The sequence below is a fragment of the Eretmochelys imbricata genome, chromosome 5, assembly GCF_965152235.1.
Source record: "Eretmochelys imbricata isolate rEreImb1 chromosome 5, rEreImb1.hap1, whole genome shotgun sequence".
In the NCBI taxonomy this organism is placed as follows: Eukaryota; Metazoa; Chordata; order Testudines; family Cheloniidae; genus Eretmochelys; species Eretmochelys imbricata.
The window spans coordinates 97909120-97933238 of NC_135576.1; the positions used below are offsets into that span (position 1 = coordinate 97909120).

The following is a 24119-nucleotide window of genomic DNA, read 5'->3' on the forward strand; positions in this document are numbered from 1 at the left end:
TAATGCCATAAATGAATCAACTGAGCAGGAAGGGAAGGTTCCATGGGACTTGGAAGGTGGTTGATGGGGTTACTGGGCGTAAGGTGCATTGACACGATTGCTTGGATACTTGGCATGTCACCAGGGACCATTTTGGGGCTGAGATTGGTGACCACAGCTCTCCAGAGACCCCATGAAGGGAAAATGGTTACATTATACAAGAGGGCAGGAGCTAGAGGAGAGTAAGTGGTGGGAGAAGCCACTGAGGAGGCTATGAGTTAAGGCAAGGAGGGGGGCTAAATTCCCTGCTTCTTTAATTTACGTCTTCCAGCCTTTGGCATGAAAATAATACCAGTAAAATAAGACTTCTTTAGGGCCTGAGTTTGATCTTGCTTACACCAGTGTAAGTCAGGAGTAAATACACTGAAGTCAATAGAAGCGGTTAAATGCTTTTCAAAATCACGTCACTTATTTAGTCGCCTAAATAAACACTAAGAGCTTAGCTGCAGGCTTCCATATTTAATATCTTGGCCTTCTCTCATATATAAAGTCAAGATAGTTGATCTATAAATATGAAAAATAAAAACAAAATCCATTTTATGATAAAATCTGTTTCAGGAGAACAGTTTAAACAAATCTGGGATTCCCTATAGAGCCAATTAATTGAGGCTACTGGGTTGCAGGGCTTGTCTAGTTCTAGGGAAATTATGCAACACTCTAATGTAAAACCACTCCACTAGAGCAAAATGGGGCTTGCCCCAGTGTGACTTATCTTGGTAACATGCAGTGACAGGTTTCAGAGTAGCAGCCGTGTTAGTCTGTATCTGCAAAAAGAAAAGGAGGACTTGTGGCACCTTAGAGACTAACAAATTTAGTTAGTCTCTAAGGTGCCACAAGTCCTCCTTTTCTTTATGCAGTGACAGTGTTCCCAGGGTAAGTCACACCTGTGCAAACCCTAATGTAAACAAGCATGGAACTAGAGCTGTGCAAGAACTGGAATTTCTGTTTCATGGGCAATTCCATGATTTTGAAATCTGTTTTCAGTCCAAATAAGAACACAATCAGAAAACTGAGAAATTTCCTGAAAAGTATTTTTGTTTTGAAGTCAAATGTTTAGTTCAAATGTTGATATTTTTATATTATAATATAAAGTATATTTTGAAACAAAAGGTTATTTTGAAATGAGAAATTATAACATTCCATTCCAATGAGAACATTGTCAGAATGCTTTGTTTCGCTTTTTTAAAATAAAATTTAATCAAAATCAACACATTTCAGGAAGCTTCAATTTTGACAAAACAGCATTTTTCAAATGAAAAATGTTCCATTGGGAAATTTTTGATCAACTGTACATAACACAAACCTCACTAATCTGGACAACCCCTCAGTATGCAACATTCTTCCCTTGTACCTTCCCCAAACTGCTCGGCCATGTCAGCTGGGTGCTATTCAGTCCTACAAGGAATATGTGGAGAGAGTGAGGGAACAGTAGACGGGGATTTCCTGTAAACCAGAGGTGAGAGTGGGGGTTTCCTGCTAAATCTGTAATGTGCTTCAACAAGGGCAATGTACTAAAAGGGGAGATATCCCAATTCTTACAGTTCAATGTATGACCAAAGAGCTCTGTCAGCACAAAGCAGTTCCTATTCCACATCATGCAGCAATGGAACATGAGCGAGTATTCCTCACTCTAGTGCAGGGTAGTCAGTAGGCAGACTGAGGGACAAATCTGGACCCCCAGATGCTTTTGAATGGACCCCCAAATCTTTTTATTTACTTATAGTCATGATTATTGGTGTTGTTTTATTATTTTATCTGGAGTCTGGACCTTGACCAAGAAATTTGGACCTTGACCAAAAAAATTGACTACCCCTGGTTGCCCATGGTCCTATAAATCCTGACATCTAGTCACTACAGGTAGAAGTGATGCCACTGAACCACAGCCCTGCCTATTGTATCTCATTAGCTATTTCTTTACTTACATAAAGTTTGAATTGGGGCAATGGGCAATTGCAGCTCCTCGAAGACTAAAAAGTTTCAGCTCTTCGTCAGAGAGATGACAGCCATGGGCCATCACAGTCTGGAGAGAAACAACATAACACAGAAATTACTTTTTTTTTTTGCCTGTGAATTTATTATTATTTTGTTTTTATTATCCACAATGCCATTTCCCATTGTCAGAGGCAAAGCGTGTATTAAGGACTTCATCCAAGACCTATTGAAGTCAGTAGAAACCTCCCATTAACATGAGTGAGCTTTGAATCAGGCCTTAAATGACTAATCACTTCCCTTGGCTTTCTCTCCTTGCTTTAGACGAAAAATAATGGAGCTGATTCTTGCCCTGGCTCTATAGCTGGTCACACAGGAGCCACAAGGGACTGAGCAAGAATTCCCCAGGTGCATGAGCAGTGTACGTCTGATTTAATCACCCTTATGCTGCACCCCACACAGCCCTGAGATAGGGAATATGCTGGGGTACACTGAGGACAAGAGGATAGCACTAAACACTACAGAGATTCTGGGTTTTTTTCTAGCAGCAACTTGTTTCCTGCAATCCCGGTTTATGTTTTGCACAAGTATATCGGCTCTGGAAAGTTTTTAAATTAAAGTTTGGTGTGGCAATTAAGTTTTTTTTTTCTTTTTGTAACCTCCTACAATGTGGATTTAAAAAAAACACAATTTATAACATACTCTCTCTATATATATAAAGATCCTATACCTATATGCTTTATGTTATTTAACATGGACATAAACCCAGTGCTCTCCAACTAGCAGTCTGACATTTCAAAATATAACAAGTATCTCTCCCTTGCCCCAAATAAATCTCAGTTATTTTTTTAAAGTATTTGGCATCATCTTTGGAATGATCAGATTTCCTGGAGGAGCCAAAGGGCTATACTGTTCATTTCACTGTTTTAGAACACAGTATGTTAGGGTGCCCAAAAGCTTAAAATTGCTTTTGTAATTTGGGTAAAGGGCTTGCAGCATTTTGGATCACAGTAGAAGTGTGTTGATGAAGTATTTATCTGTCACACACTACTTTATGACTGAGGCATGCCACCTAGCCTGTGAAGGTGTCAGCATCTAGAAATATAGTAAAAGTTTTGGACAGTGATATTTTGCACAGTGAACACTCAACGTTTACAGGGACTTCAACTCAGCAGAAAACTTAAGCATGTTCTTAACTTTAAACACTTGAGTAGTTCCACCTGGGTAGTCCCATTGGAGTCATGGGCTGGATTCTCTATTCTGCGGAGTCTACCTTGCGCCACATAATTATGCCAGATGCCCCCTCCACACCTGGTGTAGGAGTGAGAGTGGCTATGGCAGAGTGGAACTCTGCTAGGCCCAATCTTCTGCTGACAAATAAGTTACAACTGTTCCCTTAAAGCCCTAACTTGCACAAGGGCCATCTGGCTCAGGACTCCCTAAATTCAGACTCAGTCGAAAATCCAGCCCAATGAAACTGGTCACATTTAAAGTTAAGCACATGCATAAAGTTATCCACTGAATCAGGTGTTAGAGAAGAAAAACCCTTCATCTCCAAACCTGCAAATGTGTATTTTGAAATGTTGGCATTACTTGTTAAAAAGTAAAACACAATGACATGTTGTTTTAGAAATTTTTACTCTTTAATTATGATTAGTTTTAAAGGACGAATTTATAGAGCAAGGAGTCTTGTGTCAGAAAGCACTGTTTGGTTCCTAGATTTTCCATAGGAATGTTCAATGCTTTACATAACAGTACAACAGGGCAGGGATATGTACTTTAGTAAGTCCTGTTTTATCATTAGTCAGCCTTGATCTGTGGTATTGTCAGGTGCATAACAGCTTATTGTGCATAGACTTTATCATTGTATGATAAGGGATGTTAATACTGCATTATAAACTAGTAATTTTATATTTATTTGTCTAATAAAAATGCTATGTAAATGTGTACACTTGGAGAGGCTTCCCAAGGCACAAAGTTCAGTGCCTCATTCCCAATGTCTTTCCAACTGCCCTTTGTGCCTTGGAAAATCTCCCCCTAAGATTTTAAATGTTTGACAATTTTAAGAAACATATGCGTATTTCTGCCCCAAATGTACATGTCAATATAAACCTAATAGTAACACTAAACACAATTGTATCCACTGATAAAGCAGAAGTTGACATTGCACCCTTAAAATATAGTTTGGAAAACATCACACACCCAAGATGTGTGTGAAAAACTGGGGATTTATATTGCCACTAGTTCAAACACACACGTAGACAAACAAGTTTTCATTCAACTTATTAGGAATTTGTAAACATCATTTGAAATATCTTGAAATTGCATGTTTACTACTCAGTGGGAAAAAAAGCGCGGGTGGGACAGGAGCTAGTAATAAAAATTAAAATTGTGCAATTCATATAATTTTAAAATGAAGTGGATCATACACAAGTCAATAGGCCAAACCCTCAGGCAGCAGAAAGGGGTAGGAAAACTACAAGAGCAGGGTAGCTGGAGATTTCTCTGGGGAAATCCCCAAATGCTGCACAGACAGTTCTAAACCATCTGCTCCTGTTCCTTCTCCACCCCACTTCTCTAGGGGGCCATTACAAACCAGATTGGGAGCACAAATTGTCTTTACCTTTGTCCTCTCCTAAAGAGTGCTGAGCATAGCTCTGGCACACCTGACTATTTAAAGCTTTTATTGTCTGTGATCAGTAAGTATCCCTATAGTAAATCATAGATACATTATCTTCTCTCAGATTTCATTGCATCTCCTTGGATGTACAGCAATGCAACTCAGTCAAGCCTGAGGGCAGTGAATAAAATTCACCAGTATATTGTCCATATTGATAAATCTCATAACCTATACTATAGAGTGTTCCATAACACTACCTTGCTTGTAAGTAGCTTGTTTTTATCATATAAATCAGCATAATTTTTATAGGCAGGAAACATTTGCTCCACAAGTTTGATTTCTCCATCATTCTCGCTTATATGACTCTGTAAGGGGGGAAAAAAACAGTAATCAGTATTTGCTTTTTTATTTAGATTTAAACAATACAAACTGACCATACAAATACTCTGGGTGGCCTAACAGTTAACTAGACTTGCAACTGTGATGCTGGCAGATCAGGTGTCGGCTCATGCCAAAGCCCCAAGCCTCAGTGAACACTGACAAAGAGATAGCTGGAAACCAGGCTGGCTTACTTGTGCATTAGCATTGATAAGATAAATATTAGAGTTGTAAGAATGTGTTTGGTGATTAGGTCTTATGAATAGTGCAGGATGCTGCATGTATTGATCTCTCTCATAACCTTTGTAGTACATCCTTTGCATTGTAAACATCTGTAATTGTGTAACTCACCGAACAGGAAAGCAGCATTAATTAGTGTAAAGTGCTGGTCATGCAGACAAGAGGGCCTTTGAAACCAAAGGAGCCATTGTAAGACATCACAATGCCAAAGACTTTGTTGATTGCCTTCCCCACTCATATGAAGAGGAATCAGGGGCCAACACTTGTTCTATCAGTTTGGACTCTGGGGAAAAGGGGATGAAAATCCCTGATAAGGAGAAACTGGATCTTTATGCTATCTAGAGTCTGAGGAGCAAAGATTCCTAAACATAAGCAAGAGATCCCCATGCTGTTTGGCATGGGTCAGCCTCAAAGGACATGTAGAGCTGCTTATTATAGAAGATCATATTACCTTTTAAATCTAAGACTGATACTCATTTGTGTGCATTTGTTTCCTATTTTAACCTTGTAAATAACAATCATTTCTTTTCTTAATTAATAAATCTTTAGTTAGTTCATTACAGGATGAGTTACAAGCATTCTTACTGGTGTGAGATCTAAGGTGCAAAATTGACCTAGGCAAAGTGACTGGCCCTTTGGGACTGGAAGTAACCTGAATATTTTTTGTCTTTGGTGTAAAAAGTGACTATCTGTCACACAGACAAGCTTGCCTGGATGGCAAGAGAGATCAGAATGCCCAAGGGTACCGTCTGCGACCTCACGTTAAGGCTGTATAGTGCCTGAGGGAGTTTACACTAGTTACTGGGTGGATGAAATCTAAGTCTAGAACATGCAACCATTTGGGACTTCTGTCCTTTTTTGAGGGTCTGCACTGACGTTGGCACTCATGGCCATGAGCCACTCCAGACAGCATGACAACAATCACAGAACGATGGCTAGACACTTTGTGCTGCTCTACTAGTGCAAAGCAATTCTAAACCTGTGGACTCTGTCCCTGGAAGGTCTCCCCACCACAGGAGAAATCCTCAGATGGCACAGCATCAGTATAGCAGCTCCTACACTCCTCTTCTCCTAAACCTGGCATGCGTGGGACCAGGAAAAGGGGGTATGGCTGGGGTATCCAAGCACCAGGAGCGCAAGTACGGTGGAACCCTCCAGTACCACAAGAGATTTCTATTCAGTATGGGGTACCGGAAAGACATGGGGCTGCCGGATGGCCCCACGCCGGCAGCTCCACACCTTCCTCCCACCCCCACAGACCTGTGTAGCCCTGCTGGAGGTCATGTCTGGGGTGGACAGGGCTGCGCTCTGCTCCTTTCCCCGCTGCCGCAGCAGGGAAAGGAGCAGAACGCAGCTATGGCATTCATTCTTAACAGCACAATACATATACTAACAAACTGAAACCAAGGCTTTGTTTAAGTTTGTTAGCATATGTACTGCTGTTTTACGTTGGTCAGGAACAAGTCAAAGGCACAGGAGTTGGTCATTCGTGTCCTCCACCCACAAACAGTGCTATTAAGAAGCTGACTGAAATCAGTATGGGCACAGAACTAAAGGACTTAAGTGGCCTGGTTGACTGGATAAATGAAAGATGCACTTTTGGGCAGCAGCTCTTGTGGTTTTGCAGGCTGAGCAGCCTCTGTCCCTCCATATCTGGCTACATGCCTTTGGGGTTTGTTTTCTATTCCGCATGTGACAGCATGTGACAGCTGCTATTGTTTCCAGATGTGACCTTCATGTTCTGGAAAAACGTCTGATGATGAAGCTGGCACTACAAGATGAATCTAATACCAAACAATAAAATAGGGGAAAGATGTAGGTCTCTGTCCAGAATAATATACAAGGGAGTTCAATCTAATTATGCAACAAGAAAATTTAGCTAACCTGTAGTGAAAAAAAATAAATTTCCCCTTGTAACACTTGGAGCTATGTTAGACCAAATATAGGGCTGAAACACTGGGGGAATTATTGTTTATAAGCCACTGTCTAGAAACAATGCACTATACCTGGCTAAAAGAGAGAACTCAAAGATCAAGAATGATTCTCCTATAAATCTTTCCTCCTTACATTTCCTCTCCTTTTCTCCATTCATATCTTCCTTCCCTCTCTGCTCCTTCCCTTATCTGTATCCTTGTGTGCGGTAGATGTGACGGTTTCATGTTTTGTGTGTATTGTATCTTTCGATTTCTAGGAATTTTTCACATCTGCAGAGCTCATTGCCTGTTTTGTTCCCAGAGGTGCTCAGTGTCCATAAACCAGGAGACATACAAAGACTTTGTTCTCCCATGAAGATTTTATTTTTGTTGTTTTCCTTTGTCAAAAGTAAAACTCATTTGAGGTTGAAAAAATGTATGCTTTATTCTTTGTATGTGGAAGCATAGTATCCCCTTTTATAGTGGAGTGAGATTTGAACAAAGTTCCAACAGATGGAAAATCAGTTGCATTTTACAGCTGGCCTCAGTGTGTTTAAGCATTAACCTGAATGAGTGCCAGTATGCCTTCACTGACTACGTTCAAAGGTGCAGTCGCACCCGAACAGCTAAAAATTAACCTTGCCCTTTTAAGCTAAACAGAGTCATGTCACTGGCTCCATCTCTGTTGTTACATAAGAAATATCAAAACTCCAGTGGGGCATGGTGCTGGCACATAGGGTCTCAGGTACATGGTGTGATTTTTTTCAGAATCACTTTTAGGAATAGTCATGTACGTGAAATAGCTGGTACTTATGGTTGTGCTATTTCTATGCATGTATATTCATCTTGGTATCTGAAGTTATGAATATTAGCTATGTTTACTACATGTTTGTTCCTGTGGTAATGCCCACAAGGTATTTAGCCAGCACATGAAGGGACAAGTCAAGTCGAATGGCCCATTAAGGAACACTTAGCTCAAAATGGACCCTGGAAAACACCTGTCTACATTTAATGGTCTTTTCCTGTGAACGTTGTAACTACAATATGGTGGGGGTGATGGACATGTAACTTGCCCATGTGACTCCAAACACCATCTTTCACAGTGAGAACAGATTTCCCTTCACTTGGCAGAACCTAAAAGGTCCTGAAAACATCTCCATTTTGCCTCTTTCCTGCTCAAGCCTCTGGACTATGAAATATACTAATGGGCGCATTCTAACCAAGGGACTGAGGTCTTTCCAATGATTTGGAAGCAACCAGAGACTTGACATAAGCCAGCAGTTTATTCCATCACTGCTACAAATCTGATCCAAGAACTTGGCAATCATTTTGTGCTTAATTCCTTTAACCAGAGCCATCCCTAGGGTTGCCAAGCCAGCTCCTTTCAGCTGGCTAAATTCACAATCCCAGCAGCCGGACTCGAACTCTCAGCCTCCCTCCGGAAAGGTAAAGCAGTTGCATTTCCACTAGGCAGCTTTGCTTTCCTAGTGTCTGGTGGAGAGCAATACTCAGATAAAGGCAAGATGGCAGAAGCTTAGTTTGGACATAAGGGAGGCACTGATAGTGTGTTAAGGGAAAGTGGGGTGATTGTCCTTCCTATCCTTCTTTCATTTAAGAAGTTTTCAATTTGGGGATCCTCAATGACACCTGGAAGTACAGGTAGCACCAGGGGCCCAAAGCATTATTTTACAACTGCATCTGTTTAACAGATGCAGTTGTAAAATTTTAGGCAGGTATGGGGGCTGGCAGAGGGGGCAGGAAGAGCGTGGGGGCCCCAGGCTGGGGGTGGGGAGGAATCACATGGAGGGTCATGTGGGGAGGTCATGTGCCTCACTCCCTGTATCCCTTCCATGAGTGCAGTACCGGCAAGAAATGATTTCTACTTGCACCACTGCCCAGCACAGCAATCCCAGATGCCACAATAGCCCCTCAAGGTCACTGGTGGTTGGCAAATGTTAAAGCAGCACTTTGAACCAGTGGGATAAGGAGTGAAGTGCCAGACCAACACAGACTAAATCCAGGTTCAGGGCAGCACAAAGGAGACCTTTGCCCCCACTTCCTCTGATCTGCTGTGTACTCCTCTGGTGTGGCTAAGAATCTCATCCATTCTGTGCTGTCTCTGGAACATATGTTTCCAATATTTACAAATATCCCTTCTTGGAATGTTAAATAACCCAAAAGTAGTTTGAGTATAGTATGTAATTAAGACTATGTAACCAAAAAGTGTCTGCCAGCTGTAAGTTTTAAAAAGCACTTTAATTCTAAATTGCAGGAACTTAATGACACAGTAAGATGCACTTCTCTTTTAACAATGTTAAATTAAGATGCTTTGAATACAAAGGTTCATTCTTTTCTGTGCTGAGATCTGCTTTGTGCAGGAGAAATGAGGAGCTATTGGTTATAGTTCTCCAGGATGATCTCACCTATGCCAGAGCTGGCACAGGGATATAGCAGCAACATTAAACAAACAATTGGTTATGGTCCCCAAAGATCATGCACCAGCTGGCATTGCTGAAGCAGACACTGGTCCAGCTATGACCCCCCCTCCCCCACCCACTCCCTGTGTTGGAGAGTGCAGGGGGCTGACAACTTCAGTGGAATTTAAAGACAGACTCAAAGTTAAGTGTTTTGCTCAACTGGGCAGTATGACAGATGTGGCAATTTCCTGCAATATCTTTGGGAGATCTTATTGAATTAAGTTTATGCATCTTTGAAGTTCATTGTGTTAAATGCAAAGGTTATGTATGTAAGGGCCTCAGTGATCAACAGACTACATTGAACAATGTGGCAGACAAGAATGAACTTTCGAGAAAATGCATGTGAAGTGGATTTCCTGGGAAATATCTAGGGGGAAGTTAATGAAAATCCCCACCCCTGCCTCTGGTTATGCAAAATCCCAACCCTGTGAAGCTATGCCCTGAGGAAAGAGAGACTGTCTGCCTATTACCTGTTCACAGGGTCCCAAGCTCAAAGGTCCAAACTGTATAAAGGAGTGACTCACATATTTATAGGTGTGCTTGTTCTGAGCTAACAGCTGAAAACCCTTGGTGGGGTTTGAAGGACTGACCACTGGCCAGACCCCATGTTGGAGAAGGGGGGTGATCTTCGGTAAGCTTATCAGTTTGCGTGTATGTTCCTTTATTGTTTTAATACTTTTCCCTGTAATGCTTTTACCTTAAGAATAAACGTGCTTGCTTAGAAAAGGCGATTGGTAACTTCTAACTGTGGGCAATTACACTGTATATAGCCTTGGAGGAGAAATCAAAGCAGGCCTCGTTAGGCAATCTGACTTGCTGGGGAATTCACAGAGTAGGCAGGGAACTGCACAGCCTGGTAAAACCCCAGTCAGGAGAGACAGACACACATGTATCCATCCGAGACAGGTGAGATGAGGATCTGGGAGTCTAGTGTGGGTGCCCTTGCTGGGCCGTGAGAAGGAATACAGGTGTAGTTGCCCTGAACTATAACAGGCAATATCAGATAAACAGTGAAGCTTTTGAAACTGATTTCTCATGAATGTTTCCTGACCTGTGAGTTTTCTCCCAGTGAAAAAAGTTATTTAGACAGCTCACAAATCCTACCTGCACGTGAATATCATGAGCCTTCGCAAAGTCACCAAGTCTACTCAGCAACTCCTCAGTGCAGGAAGGTCCAAAACGAGGCGTCACTATGGGTTGTACCTTTTGATACTGAAAATATTCAAATTACATACTTGAGATTGCAAATAAGAATCCGTATATCAGGGCCAAGAGTGCACTGACCCGCTAGCTTATATGATGATGAAAAAGGAGTGGGCTTTATTTTGTATTGTTTTCTTTTCCTACTGCATCCATTGCTCATATGAATGAATCTCTATACAGCAATTTTCTGATTTTTATTACAACCATTGTCACAGGAATAGAGAATCAAAGTTTTTTCAGCAAGTCATTTTAGTGGACTATAAAGATTTTTTCTATAAGCAACCTTCCCTGAAATCACTGAGATTTTAACTGGACTGGAAGAATATATTCATGTCCATTGTCAAAAGGCAGCCATGCATTGGCCAGTAAGGGGTGAATTAGGTAATTTAATAGGCCTTTCCCATCTCTGATTTCTATGATCCAGATTGTGCCACTACGTGCGTCTACACTACAATAAAATACCCGGTGCATGGCCCCTCGGGCTCGTGAAGCTTGGGCTGTGGGGCTATACAATAGTAGAGCAGACATTTGGGCTCAGGTCGTGGGGTCTCAGAGCCCGGGCTCCAGCCCAAGCCTGAATGTCTACACTGCTATTTCTAGTCAGGCAGCTTAAGCCCTGTGAGTGCAAGCCAGCTGACTCAGGCTCTTGGACTTGGTGCCACAGGTTTTTTATCACCGTGTAGACATGACTTAAGTCACAGCTTGAAGTAGGGATTGATGCAGGTTGCAGGTAGTTCCAGGAAGCATCGGATTTCCTGTGCCTTCCTCTTGTTCCAGTTTCTCCACTCTATGCAGGTGCATTGGCTACAATCTGGCTCCTGGCTTCCATAGACAGGAAGATTAGTGAGATGACCAGACATATCAAGCAAGGAAGGCATTTGTGACCTATAATATACAGGAGGTCAGACTATAATATGATCTACTGGTCCCTTCTGGCCTTAAACTCTAGGCCTCTAAGATAACTGTACTCAACAAAGTAGAATTAGCCATTAAATTTAAGCACGGCATTTTGGGTTGAAGATTGCCAACAGAATAGCAAATAGCATAACATTCACATAACAGTCAAACTGCAGCTGGGCAAGTGCCTGGCAACTACTGTTCTCCCTGATGGCCCTCACGTGCAGCATGCCAGCCTGTCGCTGTGCATGTGACACCACTAGAGAAAGTGCCCGATGTTTTGGCCTGCAGTCTCTTCACCTCAGCTCCTAGCTGCAGTTTGAAAATCAGGTCACTGATTTCATAGAATCATAGAATATCAGGGTTGGAAGGGACCTCAGGAGGTCATCTAGTCCAACCCTCTGCAAGAAGCAGGACCAATCCCCAATTTTTGCCCCAGATCCCTAAATGGCCCCCTCAAGGATTGAACTCACAACCCTGGGTTTAGCAGGCCAATGCTCAAACCACTGAGCTATATTTAGGTAAGTAAATATGGATTTAGGTGCCTAACTTTAGGCATCAAGCTTGAAATCTTGGCAACAAGTGTCATACAAATGAAACCACTGAAAAAAGAAATGTAACAAGGAAAAGCCGTAACATTCCTTGACTATAGTAACAGTGCCATAAAATATATCTGCAGTTTTTCTTTAGAATCTTCTTCACACACGTGACCGAATGTACTGATCCAAAAAACTAATGTGGAAAAGGATTATTAACTGCAGTGTAAAGTTGTGGCACCATACTGCCATTATCTTAAAACACAACTATTTTTTTCTGAGTTAAACAAAGATTTCTCTTCATAGCATGGTTTATAAACAGTGAAATAATTTATTAGCTTATTTCTTCCTATGACCATAGAATTGTTCTTTATAGGAAGCTGAGCAGTTTTTAAGAAAATAAAAATGATTTTTCAAAGTATAGTATTCTGCAGTGCTCTGACCAAACAATATTGAATGTATGGTGTCACACTGACATTTGCCAACTCAAACCCACAGCTCCCAAACAGGTTTGTGCAGATTCAGGATATAATTGGTCAATGAATCTATCTTTACTGATTTGTCACTAGCGTTAACAATTTTATTCATTCAAACTGGATTGTTTTCTTCCAAATCTTCATTTTATTGCCATAGAAAAAACGGAATGCAAAAGTGAATATAAACAAAGAAGTGAATTTTTGCTATTTCATACAGAGCAAATAGGGGAAAAAAGTACACGACAGTATGTAAGTTATGCTGCTGAAAAAAAAAAGCAACTCTACTTACTTTCTTTTCTAGTAGTTCTCTAACAAACCTGAAGGGGAAAAAAGTAAAACCAGTATTATAAATTAAGAAATCTAGGAAAAATATTTACCTTTAATGTTTAATTAAGTGCTTCACATGTGAATCAGTTTTACGTAGAAAGTTGAAAATGGTAATGGCCACTTTCGGAGCAAGTGTAAATCAGCATAGATCTATTGAAGTCAGCAGAACTACACCAATTTTCAGCAGCTGAGAATCCGGCCCTAAATATGCAGAAGTTTTATCACTTGTAGTAATTAACCCCAGACATGTGGTAATTACTCTGTGTTCTCACTGGAAACCAAATACATGTTATACTAAATCAATGGAAAGCATGATTATATGCTATAGCAGCCCTATTAAAAAAAGACATCTTAATTTTGGCTGCACATGAATTTAAATCAGCGCATAGAATCTATTCTATTATTTAAAATCCTATTTTTAGAACATTGCAATATTTTATGCTTCATTTACAGTAGTTACATATATTGAGATTTAAACTGATAGACGGTCTATCCTTCATTCACTTAACATGCCCAGAGGGGTATCCTTTTATTTTCCAGGGAGCATTTATGTACATTTTAGAGTGTGCAATATTTACACATTTGAAAACATAATGTGGATTTATTTGTTCCATTCAAAACAATAGAGTAAAGCACAAGTGTCTCTACAAATATATATACATTTTTAAAATCAGGTCAGGACATTAGAGTTGAGCAAAAGCTGGCCCCCAGATCATACCATGTCCCCACATTTTGGAAGGTGGGAGTATTCTGAGGGCCTGTGATGCAGGGAGACAGGATTTTAATGTTCCTGGGGACCCACCCAGTGGGTGACAGGGTGGCGGCAGAAAATGTCCTTGGTGTCTAAAGGTTCACCAGGGACAGAGGTTCTTGCAAATCTTGGACAGTTCAGGGGTTTACAAGGAAAACTGAAATGAATCAGTTTCATCTACTGTAGTTTCAGGTTTAAATACAGTTTTTTTTATCAAGACTTCAGACTTTCCCACCTACTTTCCTCCCAGTTCTGCCCACTTACCACTTTCTCTCCACACTTTTTGGTACAAGATAAATGCAAGGTATTTATATATCACCTCCATATATGTGATCGAAGCAATTCGCTGTAAGTTATTGGAATCTATGTGATAAATTATGGGACTATGTGGTAAACCACATTTATTTCATTCTTTTGACTTCCTAACCTAACTATGCTCACGAATTTACCGCTAATATTCTAAAACTCTGAGCAGTTCTCAAATCGTGACCATATTTTAAAAAAAATTAAGTTGAACATGCCAAAAAAGTTTCCTTTTTTAATAGAAAGGAAGAGTTTTTTTCCCCCCCACAGTTCATGGCTGAAGTCCAGGTCACACAAAAGCAAACCTTCCAGGCTGGACACAGCTATCTTATCCATGAGAGTTGGAATTCCTCTTTTCCAAAATTATACAGTATCCATTCTTATTATAGTCTTGAGATACTGAATCTCAGACATGACAGGAATGTACAGAAAAGCCGTTTTAGATCATTCTGATGTTTTAAACAAGAACCGGAACTAAAGGTCCTCTCTCTCTAAGGCAGCAGTTCTCAACCTGTGGCCCAATTAGCGCACAGCTGTGGCCCAACTCAGCTGGGTGCTCAAGGCAAACCCGCATGGCAGAGTCCGGGTTCCTGGCTGCCCAGCACAGTGGGGTCCAGGGCTGACCCGCCGCCCAGCACGGCGGGGTCAGGGTCAGGTCGGGGCTGCCAGCCCGCCTCACATGGCGGGAGTCCAGGGTTGAGGCTGCCAGCTGGCCCCCTGGGGTCGGGGGACCGGGGCAGCCGTGGGGTTGGGGGTCTGGAGCGGCCAGCTGGCCCCACTTGGTGGGGGGTCTGGGATCTGAGGCAGGCAGCCCCCCGGCTCTACACAGCGGGGGTTGGGATCCGGGCTACCGCTGACCTACCAGTCAGCCCCTGCGGCCCAGGTAATACAGTGTGGGACAGATGTGCAGCTCACAATGATAAATAAGTTGAGAACCACTGCTCATATGCCTATACTTCTGCAGTTGGTATTAAGGAAACCTGGGAGAACAGCCAAGGGGAAAAAACATTAGTACAATACTAACACCAGTTTTTAAACGTTTTTTTTTAAAAATACCTCTTCTTTAAATATATGCCATTAAAAAAAATCCATGAAAATTTGCAGTGGTAAAAAGATTTTACTAGCATTCACCTGGGATAACCTACGTAAGTAATGTGGAAATTCCAGACTCACTCCACAAAGTATTTAGATTGCTGTATGTTACATTATCCTGTATTCCCAATATGGTCCTGATCCTGCAAAACACTTAAGCATGTGTGTGACTACTCATATGAGTAAAATTACACATGTGCTCAAGTACTTGCAGGGTAGTGACCTGTATATTCACAAAATGGCTCCCAGATCAGCATTCATCCATTTTCCCAATCTGGTGCCCAATCTAATTCATTATTCTCCGGGGGAAGGAGACCAAAGTCCTGAGGTAAGTGGGAAAGCGGGATACCGGGAGGAAGCACAGGCAGGAATGTCTGTGAGGGGAGGGCTCCTGCCTCATACTGAGAATGAGAGGTGATCAGCAGGTTATCTCAAGTGCTTATATACGAATGCACAAAGCCTTGGAAACAAGCAGGGAGAACTGGAGGCCCTGGTGATGTCAAGGAATTATGACGTGATTGGAATAACAGCGACTTGGTGGGATAACTCACATGACTGGAGTACTGTCATGGATGGTTATAAACTGTTCAGGAAGGACAGGCAGGGCAGAAAAGGTGGGGGAGTAGCACTGTATGTAAGGGAGCAGTATGACTGCTCAGAGCTCCGGTACGAAACTGCAGAAAAACCTGAGTGTCTCTGAATTAAGTTTAGAAGTGTGAGCAACAGGAGTGATGTAGTGGTGGGAGTCTGCTATGGACCAGGGGGATGAGGTGGATGAGGCTTTCTTCCGGCAGCTCGCGGAAGCTACTAGATTGCACGCCCTGGTTCTCATGGGTGACTTTAATTTTCCTGATATCTGCTGGGAGAGCAATACAGCGGTGCATAGACAATCCAGGAAGATTTTGGAAAGCGTAGGGAACAATTTCCTGGTGCAAGTGCTAGAGGAGCCAACTAGGGGGGGGAGCTTTTCTTGACCTGCTGCTCACAAACCGGGAAGAATTAGTAGGGGAAGCAAAAGTGGATGGGAATCTGGGAGGCAGTGACCATGAGTTGGTTGAGTTCAGGATCCTGACACAGGGAAGCAAGGTAAGCAGCAGGATACGGACCCTGGACTTCAGGAAAGCAGACTTCGACTCCCTCAGGGAACGGATGGGTAGGATCCCCTGGGGGACTAACATGAAGGGGAAAGGAGTCCAGGAGAGCTGGCTGTATTTCAAGGAATCCCTGTTGAGGTTACAGGGACAAACCATCCCGATGTGTCAAAAGAATAGTAAATATGGCAGGCGACCAACTTGGCTTAACGGTGAAATCCTAGCGGATCTTAAGCATAAAAAAGAAGCTTACAAGAAGTGGAAGGTTGGACATATGACCAGGGAAGAGTATAAAAATATTGCTCGGGCATGTAGGAATGAAATTAGGAGGGCCAAATCGCACCTGGAACTGCAGCTAGCGAGAGATGTTAAGAGTAACAAGAAGGGTTTCTTCAGGTATGTTGGCAACAAGAAGAAAGCCAAGGAAAGTGTGGGCCCCTTAATGAATGAGGGAGGCAACCTAGTGACAGAGGATGTAGAAAAAGCTAATGTACTCAATGCTTTTTTTGCCTCTGTCTTCACGAACAAGGTCAGCTCCCAGACTGCTGCGCTGGGCATCATAACATGGGGAATAGATGGCCAGCCCTCTGTGGAGAAAGAGGTGGTTAGGGACTATTTAGAAAAGCTGGACGTGCACAAGTCCATGGGGCCGGACGAGTTGCATCCGAGAGTGCTAAAAGAACTGGCGGCTGTGATTGCAGAGCCATTGGCCTTTATCTTTGAAAACTCGTGGCGAACAGAGGAAGTCCCGGATGACTGGAAAAAGGCTAATGTAGTGCCAATCTTTAAAAAAGTGAAGGAGGAGGATACTGGGAACTACAGGCCAGTCAGGAACTACAGGCCACTTCAGTCCCCGGAAAAATCATGGAGCAGGTCCTCAAGGAATCAGTCCTGAAGCACTTACATGAGAGGAAAGTGATCAGGAACAGTCAGCATGGATTCACCAAGGGAAGGTCATGCCTGACTAATCTAATCGCCTTCTATGATGAGATTACTGGTTCTGTGGATGAAGGGAAAGCAGTGGATGTATTGTAACTTGACTTTAGCAAAGCTTTTGACACGGTCTCCCACAGTATTCTTGTCAGCAAGTTAAAGAAGTATGGGCTGGATGAATGCACTATAAGGTGAGTAGAAAGTTGGCTAGATTGTCGGGCTCAACGGGTAGTGATCAATGGCTCCATGTCTAGTTGGCAGCCGGTGTCAAGTGGAGTGCCCCAGGGGTCGGTCCTGGGGCCGGTTTTGTTCAATATCTTCATAAATGATCTGGAGGATGGTGTGGATTGCACTCTCAGCAAATTTGCGGATGATACTAAACTGGGAGGAGTAGTAGACATGCTGGAGGGCAGGGATAGGATACAGAGGGACCTAGACAAATTGGAGGATTGGGCCAAAAGAAATCTGATGAGGTTCAATAAGGATAAGTGCAGGGTCCTGCACTTAGGACGGAAGAACCCAATGCACAGCTACAGACTAGGGACCGAATGGCTAGGCAGCAGTTCTGCGGAAAAGGACCTAGGGGTGACAGTGGACAAGAAGCTGGATATGAGTCAGCAGTGTGCCCTTGTTGCCAAGAAGGCCAATAGCATTTTGGGATGTATAAGTAGGGGCATAGCGAGCAGATCGAGGGACGTGATCGTCCCCCTCTATTCGACATTGGTGAGGCCTCATTTGGAGTACTGTGTCCAGTTTTGGGCCCCACACTACAAAAAGGATGTGGATAAATTGGAGAGAGTCCAGCGAAGGGCAACAAAAATGATTAGGGGTCTGGAACACATGACTTATGAGGAGAGGCTGAGGGAACTGGGATTGTTTAGTCTGCGGAAGAGAAGAATGAGGGGGGATTTGATAGCTGCTTTCAACTACCTGAGAGGTGGTTCCAGAGAGGATGGTTCTAGACTATTCTCAGTGGTGGAAGAGGACAGGACAAGGAGTAATGGTCTCAAGTTGCAGTGGGGGAGGTTTAGGTTGGATATTAGGAAAAACTTTTTCACTAGGAGGGTGGTGAAACACTGGAATGTGTTGCCTAGGGAGGTGGTGGAATCTCCTTCCTTAGAAGTTTTTAAGGTCAGGCTTGACAAAACCCTGGCTGGGATGACTTAATTGGGGATGGGTCCTGCTTTTGAGCAGGGGGTTGGACTAGATGACCTCCTGAGGTCCCTTCCAACCCTGATATTCTATGATTCTATGATTGTATCAGGTCCTTCATGTTAAACCTCAGCCTTTTCAGAACAGTCATTAAAAGAAGCATGTGTACTCGCGAATTCATACATGTGCACTGTATGGATCAGATTCTTCTCCCATTTACACTGTTGTAAATTAGGAGCAATTCCACTGACACAGATTTGTTGCATTAGTGGAAAACTGGTATAAGAGGAGAATCGGATGTTTGTTTTTGTTGTTTTTTTAAAGGATGAATAAATGTTACTTCCTACACCTTAAAGTTTTAGGCTTAATTCTTAACTAGCCTTCCTGTGCTCTCTCACTTTTATTAAAAATACAATTTTTAAAGATAATACTATCAGTATAATCATTTTACCTTTCTGTCTCCTTGACAGATTCATCAGTGCTTTCCTTGTATTCTGGAACAAATTCATTGAGATCCATGCAAACTTTGCCAACAAATGCTCGCTGACCAAATTTATCTGTGAAATGTATAACAGAATAAAACTCAGAATCAGTTGTTTTCCAAACAAACTGCTAGCAAGATCTGCACTTAAAACCAGAGTAACAAATTCTGGCCTAGATAACTTCATTTAAGAGTGAACAGTGCCCATGTTCTTTTCTTCATCTTTAGACTGAGACTTTTTAGCCTAAAAGGAAAATATTTTGATAAAGTAATGAGCAACAGAGATTTAAATGGAAACTCTGAACATTACCTTAGTACTCGCTACTGAAAACATTATAAATAAGGGCTAGATTGTGCCAGTTACACATAGTCCAGAGTGCAAAACTGCTGAAGGAAGAGCACTGGCAGGCAGACTGCCTCCCAGAATTCCCCAACCCATACAAGGATCATGCATGCCACCACACCCTTTTGTGGCTTGCAGCCTGCTCCTTCCTGTATGTCATCTGCCTGCACAGGTCAGTTGGAGGTCACAGCCTACCTTCCTGTCCCTTTTGGGCAGTGCTTAATTTGTAATGAAAGAGATGCTGGGGCTCAAGCAATTTTTTTACATTCATAACTGGTGCAGCAAGCCCAGAGGTGCCACGGCTAGGAATTGCCAAGCCTAGAGGTACCGGGTTCAGCCCTGGCAAAAATTAAGCACTGCTTTTGGGGCACTGTGCATCCATTAGGAATTGGGGAATGACTGTAATCCTGCCTGGATTTTCCATGGGCCACACCAGGGTGGTTGAAAGAGTCGTCTTTGTCTTCCCCCCACTGCTGCACACTTCCAAACGAGCCAGGCAGAATCTAGTCATTAGTGAATACACTGTTGCTGTCTTCATAGGCATGTGGCAATTCTCCAAAGAGGGCCATATTATTGGAGGTTAACTTACCCCCCCATCCATATTACACATCATTTGAAAGCTTATTTTATGTACATTTAAAAGAGGTATAATGTGGAACTGTCCAGCTGTGCTGTAGGCCTGTAGGTGAAGTGAAACAATGGTACCCAGAATGAGAGCGTGACATTTTTGCACAGTTCCAGAAACACTGCAGCATGACTATGACTACAGTTTTTCTGTTTAAATTAAACACCAGATTAAAGTGTTAAAATTATAGGTCAAAGATACCAAATGACAATACATTAAAAGATCTTTTTGGGTTTTTGCATGGCCAAGAGTTGTTGTTGTTGTTGTTGTTTGCCAGAAACGATGAAGTTGTTTGGCATCTGCAATATGCAATTTTGCAATATACTAATACAGTGGTTCTCAACTTATTTATTACTGGGGGCCCGGAACTCAGACCCCACCACACAGGCTGGCCTGTAGCACACAGCTGAGCTGGGTCACAGCTGTGTGCTAATTGGGCCACATGCAGCCTGCGGGTTGAGAACCACAGTATTAGCATGAAATGTTTTCACATCATATATTCTTAATTGTCAAAGTACCTCACAGTGATTATAATAGTTTTCTATATTTTCAGTTGATCTTTTCTGACCAGATCAGTCTCATACTGAAGGTTGTGTACCCATAGCAGTAGATTGTGCTCCAATAGTTTGTACTGCATAGTGGGTAGATATAGATGTATGTGAATTACTAATGCAATGCTTCCATTTGTAAGTTTTTGTACATATAATGTAGCATCTAGTCTGCCTAATAGAAGGTTTTAAACTGTAATTGCCTAGGCATACAAGACTAGCCTTTGAAATATTCTAAAAAATTAGCTTTTTAGTTCAATGACACTTATGCACAGTTCAGTATTCGTATTAGAGATGACAATACACAGCTTCAGTCAAAGTGCTCACTAATCAAAAATGACCATTTTGATACTGACATAAAAATGTAAGAATGGCCATACTGGGTCAAACTAATGGTCCATCTACCCAGTACTCTGTCTTCCGAGAGTGTCAAATATCAGACACTTTAGAGGGAATGAATAGAACAGAGCAATTATCAAATGATCCACATTCCCTGTTATCCAGTCCCAGCATCTGGCTGGCAGAGGCTTAGGAACGCTGACAGCATGGGGTTGCATCTCTGACCATCATGGCTAATAGCCACTGATGTACTGTATCCTCAATTAACTTATCTAAATCTTTTTTGAATACAGTTATAGTTTTGGACTTTACAACATCGTCCAGCAATGAGTTCCACAGATTGACTGTGCATTGTGTGAAGAAGTATTTCCTTTTGTTTGTTTTAAATCTGCTACCTGTTAATTTCAATAGGTGATCCCTGGTTCCTGTGTTATGTGAAGAGGTAAATAACGCTTCCTTATTCACTTTTTCCACATCCTTAATGATTTTATAGACCTCTATCATGTCCCCCCTTTGTCGACTCTTTCCCAAGCTGAACAGTCCCAGTCTTTTTCATCTCTCCTCATACAGAAGCTGTTCCATACCCTTAATCATTTTTGTTGCCCTTCTTTGTAACTTTTCGATTTCTAATATATCTTTTTTTGAGATGGGCTGACCAGAACTGCACACAATATTTAAGGTGTGGGCATAACATGAATTTATATAGTATCATTATGATATTTTCTGTCTTATTATCTATCCCTTTCCTAATGGTTCCTAACATTCTGTTAGCTTTTTTGTCTGCTGCTGCACATTGAGCAGATGTTTTCAGAGAATTATCCATAATGATTCCAAGATCTTTCTTTAGTGGTAACAGCCAATTTTGACCCAATTATGTATGTATAGTTGTGATTATATTTTCCAATGTGCATTACTTTGCATTTATCAACATTGAATTTCATCTGCCATTTTGTTGCCCAGTCACCCAGTGTAGTGAGATCCCTTTGTAGTCTGCTTTGGATTTAACTATTTTGACTAATTTTGTATCATCTGCAAATTTTGCCCTTTTTTTTCCAGATCATTTGTGAATATGTTGAGCAGCACTGGTCCTAGTACAGACCCGGGGGGGGACATCACTATTTACCTCTCTCCATTCTGAAAACTGACCATTTATTCCTATCCTTTTGGTTCTTGTCTTTTAACTAGTTTCTGATCGAGGACAAGATCATCCCTCTTATCCCTTGACAGCTTAGTTCGCTTAAGAGCCTTTGGTGAGGGACTTTGTCAAAGGCTTTCTGAAAGTCCAAGTACACTGTATCCACTGAATCACCCTTGCCCATGTGTTTTTGACCCTCTCAAAGAATTCTAGTAGATTGGTGAGGCATGATTTTCTCTTTACAAAAGCCATGTTGACTCTTTGTCAACAAATCATGTTACTGATGTCTGATAATTCTGTACTTTATTATGATTTCAACTAATTTGTCTAGTACTGAAGTTAGGTTTACTGGCCTGTAATTGCCAGGATCACCTCTGGAGCCTTTTTCAAAAACTGGCATCACATTAGCGATCCTCCAGTCATCTGGCACAGAAGCTGATTTAAATGATAGATTACATATCACACTTAGTAGTCATGCATTTTCATATTTGAGTTCTGTAGCGAGGAAGTGTGGCCTCCCTCACAGGCAGAAGTGGAGGGGACACCACAAGCCACCTGGTGCGTGGAACGAGGAGGGCCACGCCCTACATGCTAGAAGCAGAGGGATAGGACAGGAAGGGGAAATATAAAAAGCCAGCCCAGCCCAGCCACTCAGTCTGGAGGGAGCTGCCAAAGGAGACAGATGCATCTTCCCCGCTGCTGGAGTCGGAAGTCAGGGAGAACTGCTGCTGCCGTGAGGACCAGTCTGACCTTCCAGAGAGCCCTGTCACTCCCAATGCTGAAGAGCTACTACCACTACCCTTGACAGAATATCCTGAGGAGACTGAGGGGGAGAATAGGAAGCAGCCCATGGGAGCCAGACTACCATCTGGCTACGGTGATGCCAGAAACATGGTCCGCGTGTTTCAGGTGGATTCCCGGCTGACCCAGTTGCAGACCACTCTTCCACTGTTAGGGCCCTGAGCTGGGATGCGGTGGAGTTAGGTGGGCCCGCATCCCCACTACCATCCCACCCCTAGGGTGGCAGTAATCCCCCTCCTTAGCCCAAGATGCCTGTGCTCCTTGAGCGTCCCTACTGGAGCCCCAGCAACGGTGCTTGCCGTCGTACTTGAGCCCCACAGACTGTGTTTGGTGCTCACTCCTGCTGGAGCCCCACTTAAAGGCGGGGTGAATAAACTGCTCCAGCTCTGCCTGACTGCAGGCCACAGCCCAGCCTGTTTACAGCCCTGCCCTGCTTGAAGGCCAGGGCCCCTTGAAAATCAGTAATTCTCACCTTTTTTTCTTTGCTTGGAAAAGACGCTAGCAGACTAAGGAGGAGGCGTAGCCTCTGTCAGAGGCAGAAGCGGAGGGACAGCCATGCCAGCTTACAAGTTCCTTCAGAACTCTTGGGTAAATACCATCTGTTCATAGTGACTTATTACTGTAAATCAATTTGTTCCAAAAAATCCTCAATTGACACCTCAGTCTGGGATAATTTCTCAGATTTGTCACCTAAAAAGAATGGCTCAGGTGTGGAATCTCCTTCACATCCTCTGCAGTAAAGACTGGTGCAAAGAATTCATTTAGCTTCTCCTCAAAAGCCTTGTCTTCCTTGAGTGCGCCTTTAGCATCTCGATCATCCAACGGCCCCAGTGATTGTTTGGCAGGCTTCCTGCTTTTGCTGTACTTAAAATTGTTTTTGCTGTTTGTTTTTTAATCTTTGGCTAGTTGCCGTTCAAATTCTTTTTTGGCCTGTATAATTACCTCTTTTACACTTGACTTGCTAGATTTTATGCTCCTTTTCCTATTTCCTCAGTAGGATTTGATTTCCAATTTTTAAAGGATGCCTTTTTGCCTCTAGCTGCCTCTTTTACTCTGTTGGTTACCCATAGTGGCATTGTTTTGGTTCTCTATTTTTTTAATTTAATTCAAATCTCTATTATGGTGTTTATAAAAAGTTTCCATGCAGCTTGCAGGCATTTCACTCTTGTGACTGTTCCTTTTCATTTTCATTTAACTAGCTTCCTCATTTTGGTGTAGTTCCCCTTTCTGAAATTAAATGCTATCGTGGAGGGTTTCTTTGGTTTTCCCCCCTCCTCAAGAAAGATGTTACATTTAATTATTGTATGGTCACCTGTTGCTGAGCGGTTCAGCTATATTCACCTCTGAACCAGATCCTGTGCTCCTCATAGGACTAAATCAAGAACTGCCTCTCCCCCCTTGTGTGTTCCATGACTGTTGCTCCCCCAAGAAGCAGTCATAATGGGGTCTGGAAACTTTGTTTCTGCATCCTAACGTGAGGTGACATGTGC

General features: G+C 42.4%; 1 protein-coding gene across 1 annotated transcript in view; it reads right to left on the reverse strand.

Moving 5' to 3' along the window:
* The window catches only part of GDA (guanine deaminase), a 54748-nt gene that overhangs the window by 12402 nt on the left and 18227 nt on the right, over positions 1-24119 (reverse strand). The window contains exons 5-9 of the mRNA XM_077817581.1: positions 18809-18914; positions 12998-13025; positions 10701-10808; positions 4846-4953; positions 1962-2059 (exon numbers count right to left, since the gene is read on the reverse strand). Coding sequence (XP_077673707.1) covers positions 1962-2059; positions 4846-4953; positions 10701-10808; positions 12998-13025; positions 18809-18914 — 448 coding nt within the window. The remainder of the gene's footprint in view (positions 1-1961; positions 2060-4845; positions 4954-10700; positions 10809-12997; positions 13026-18808; positions 18915-24119) is intronic.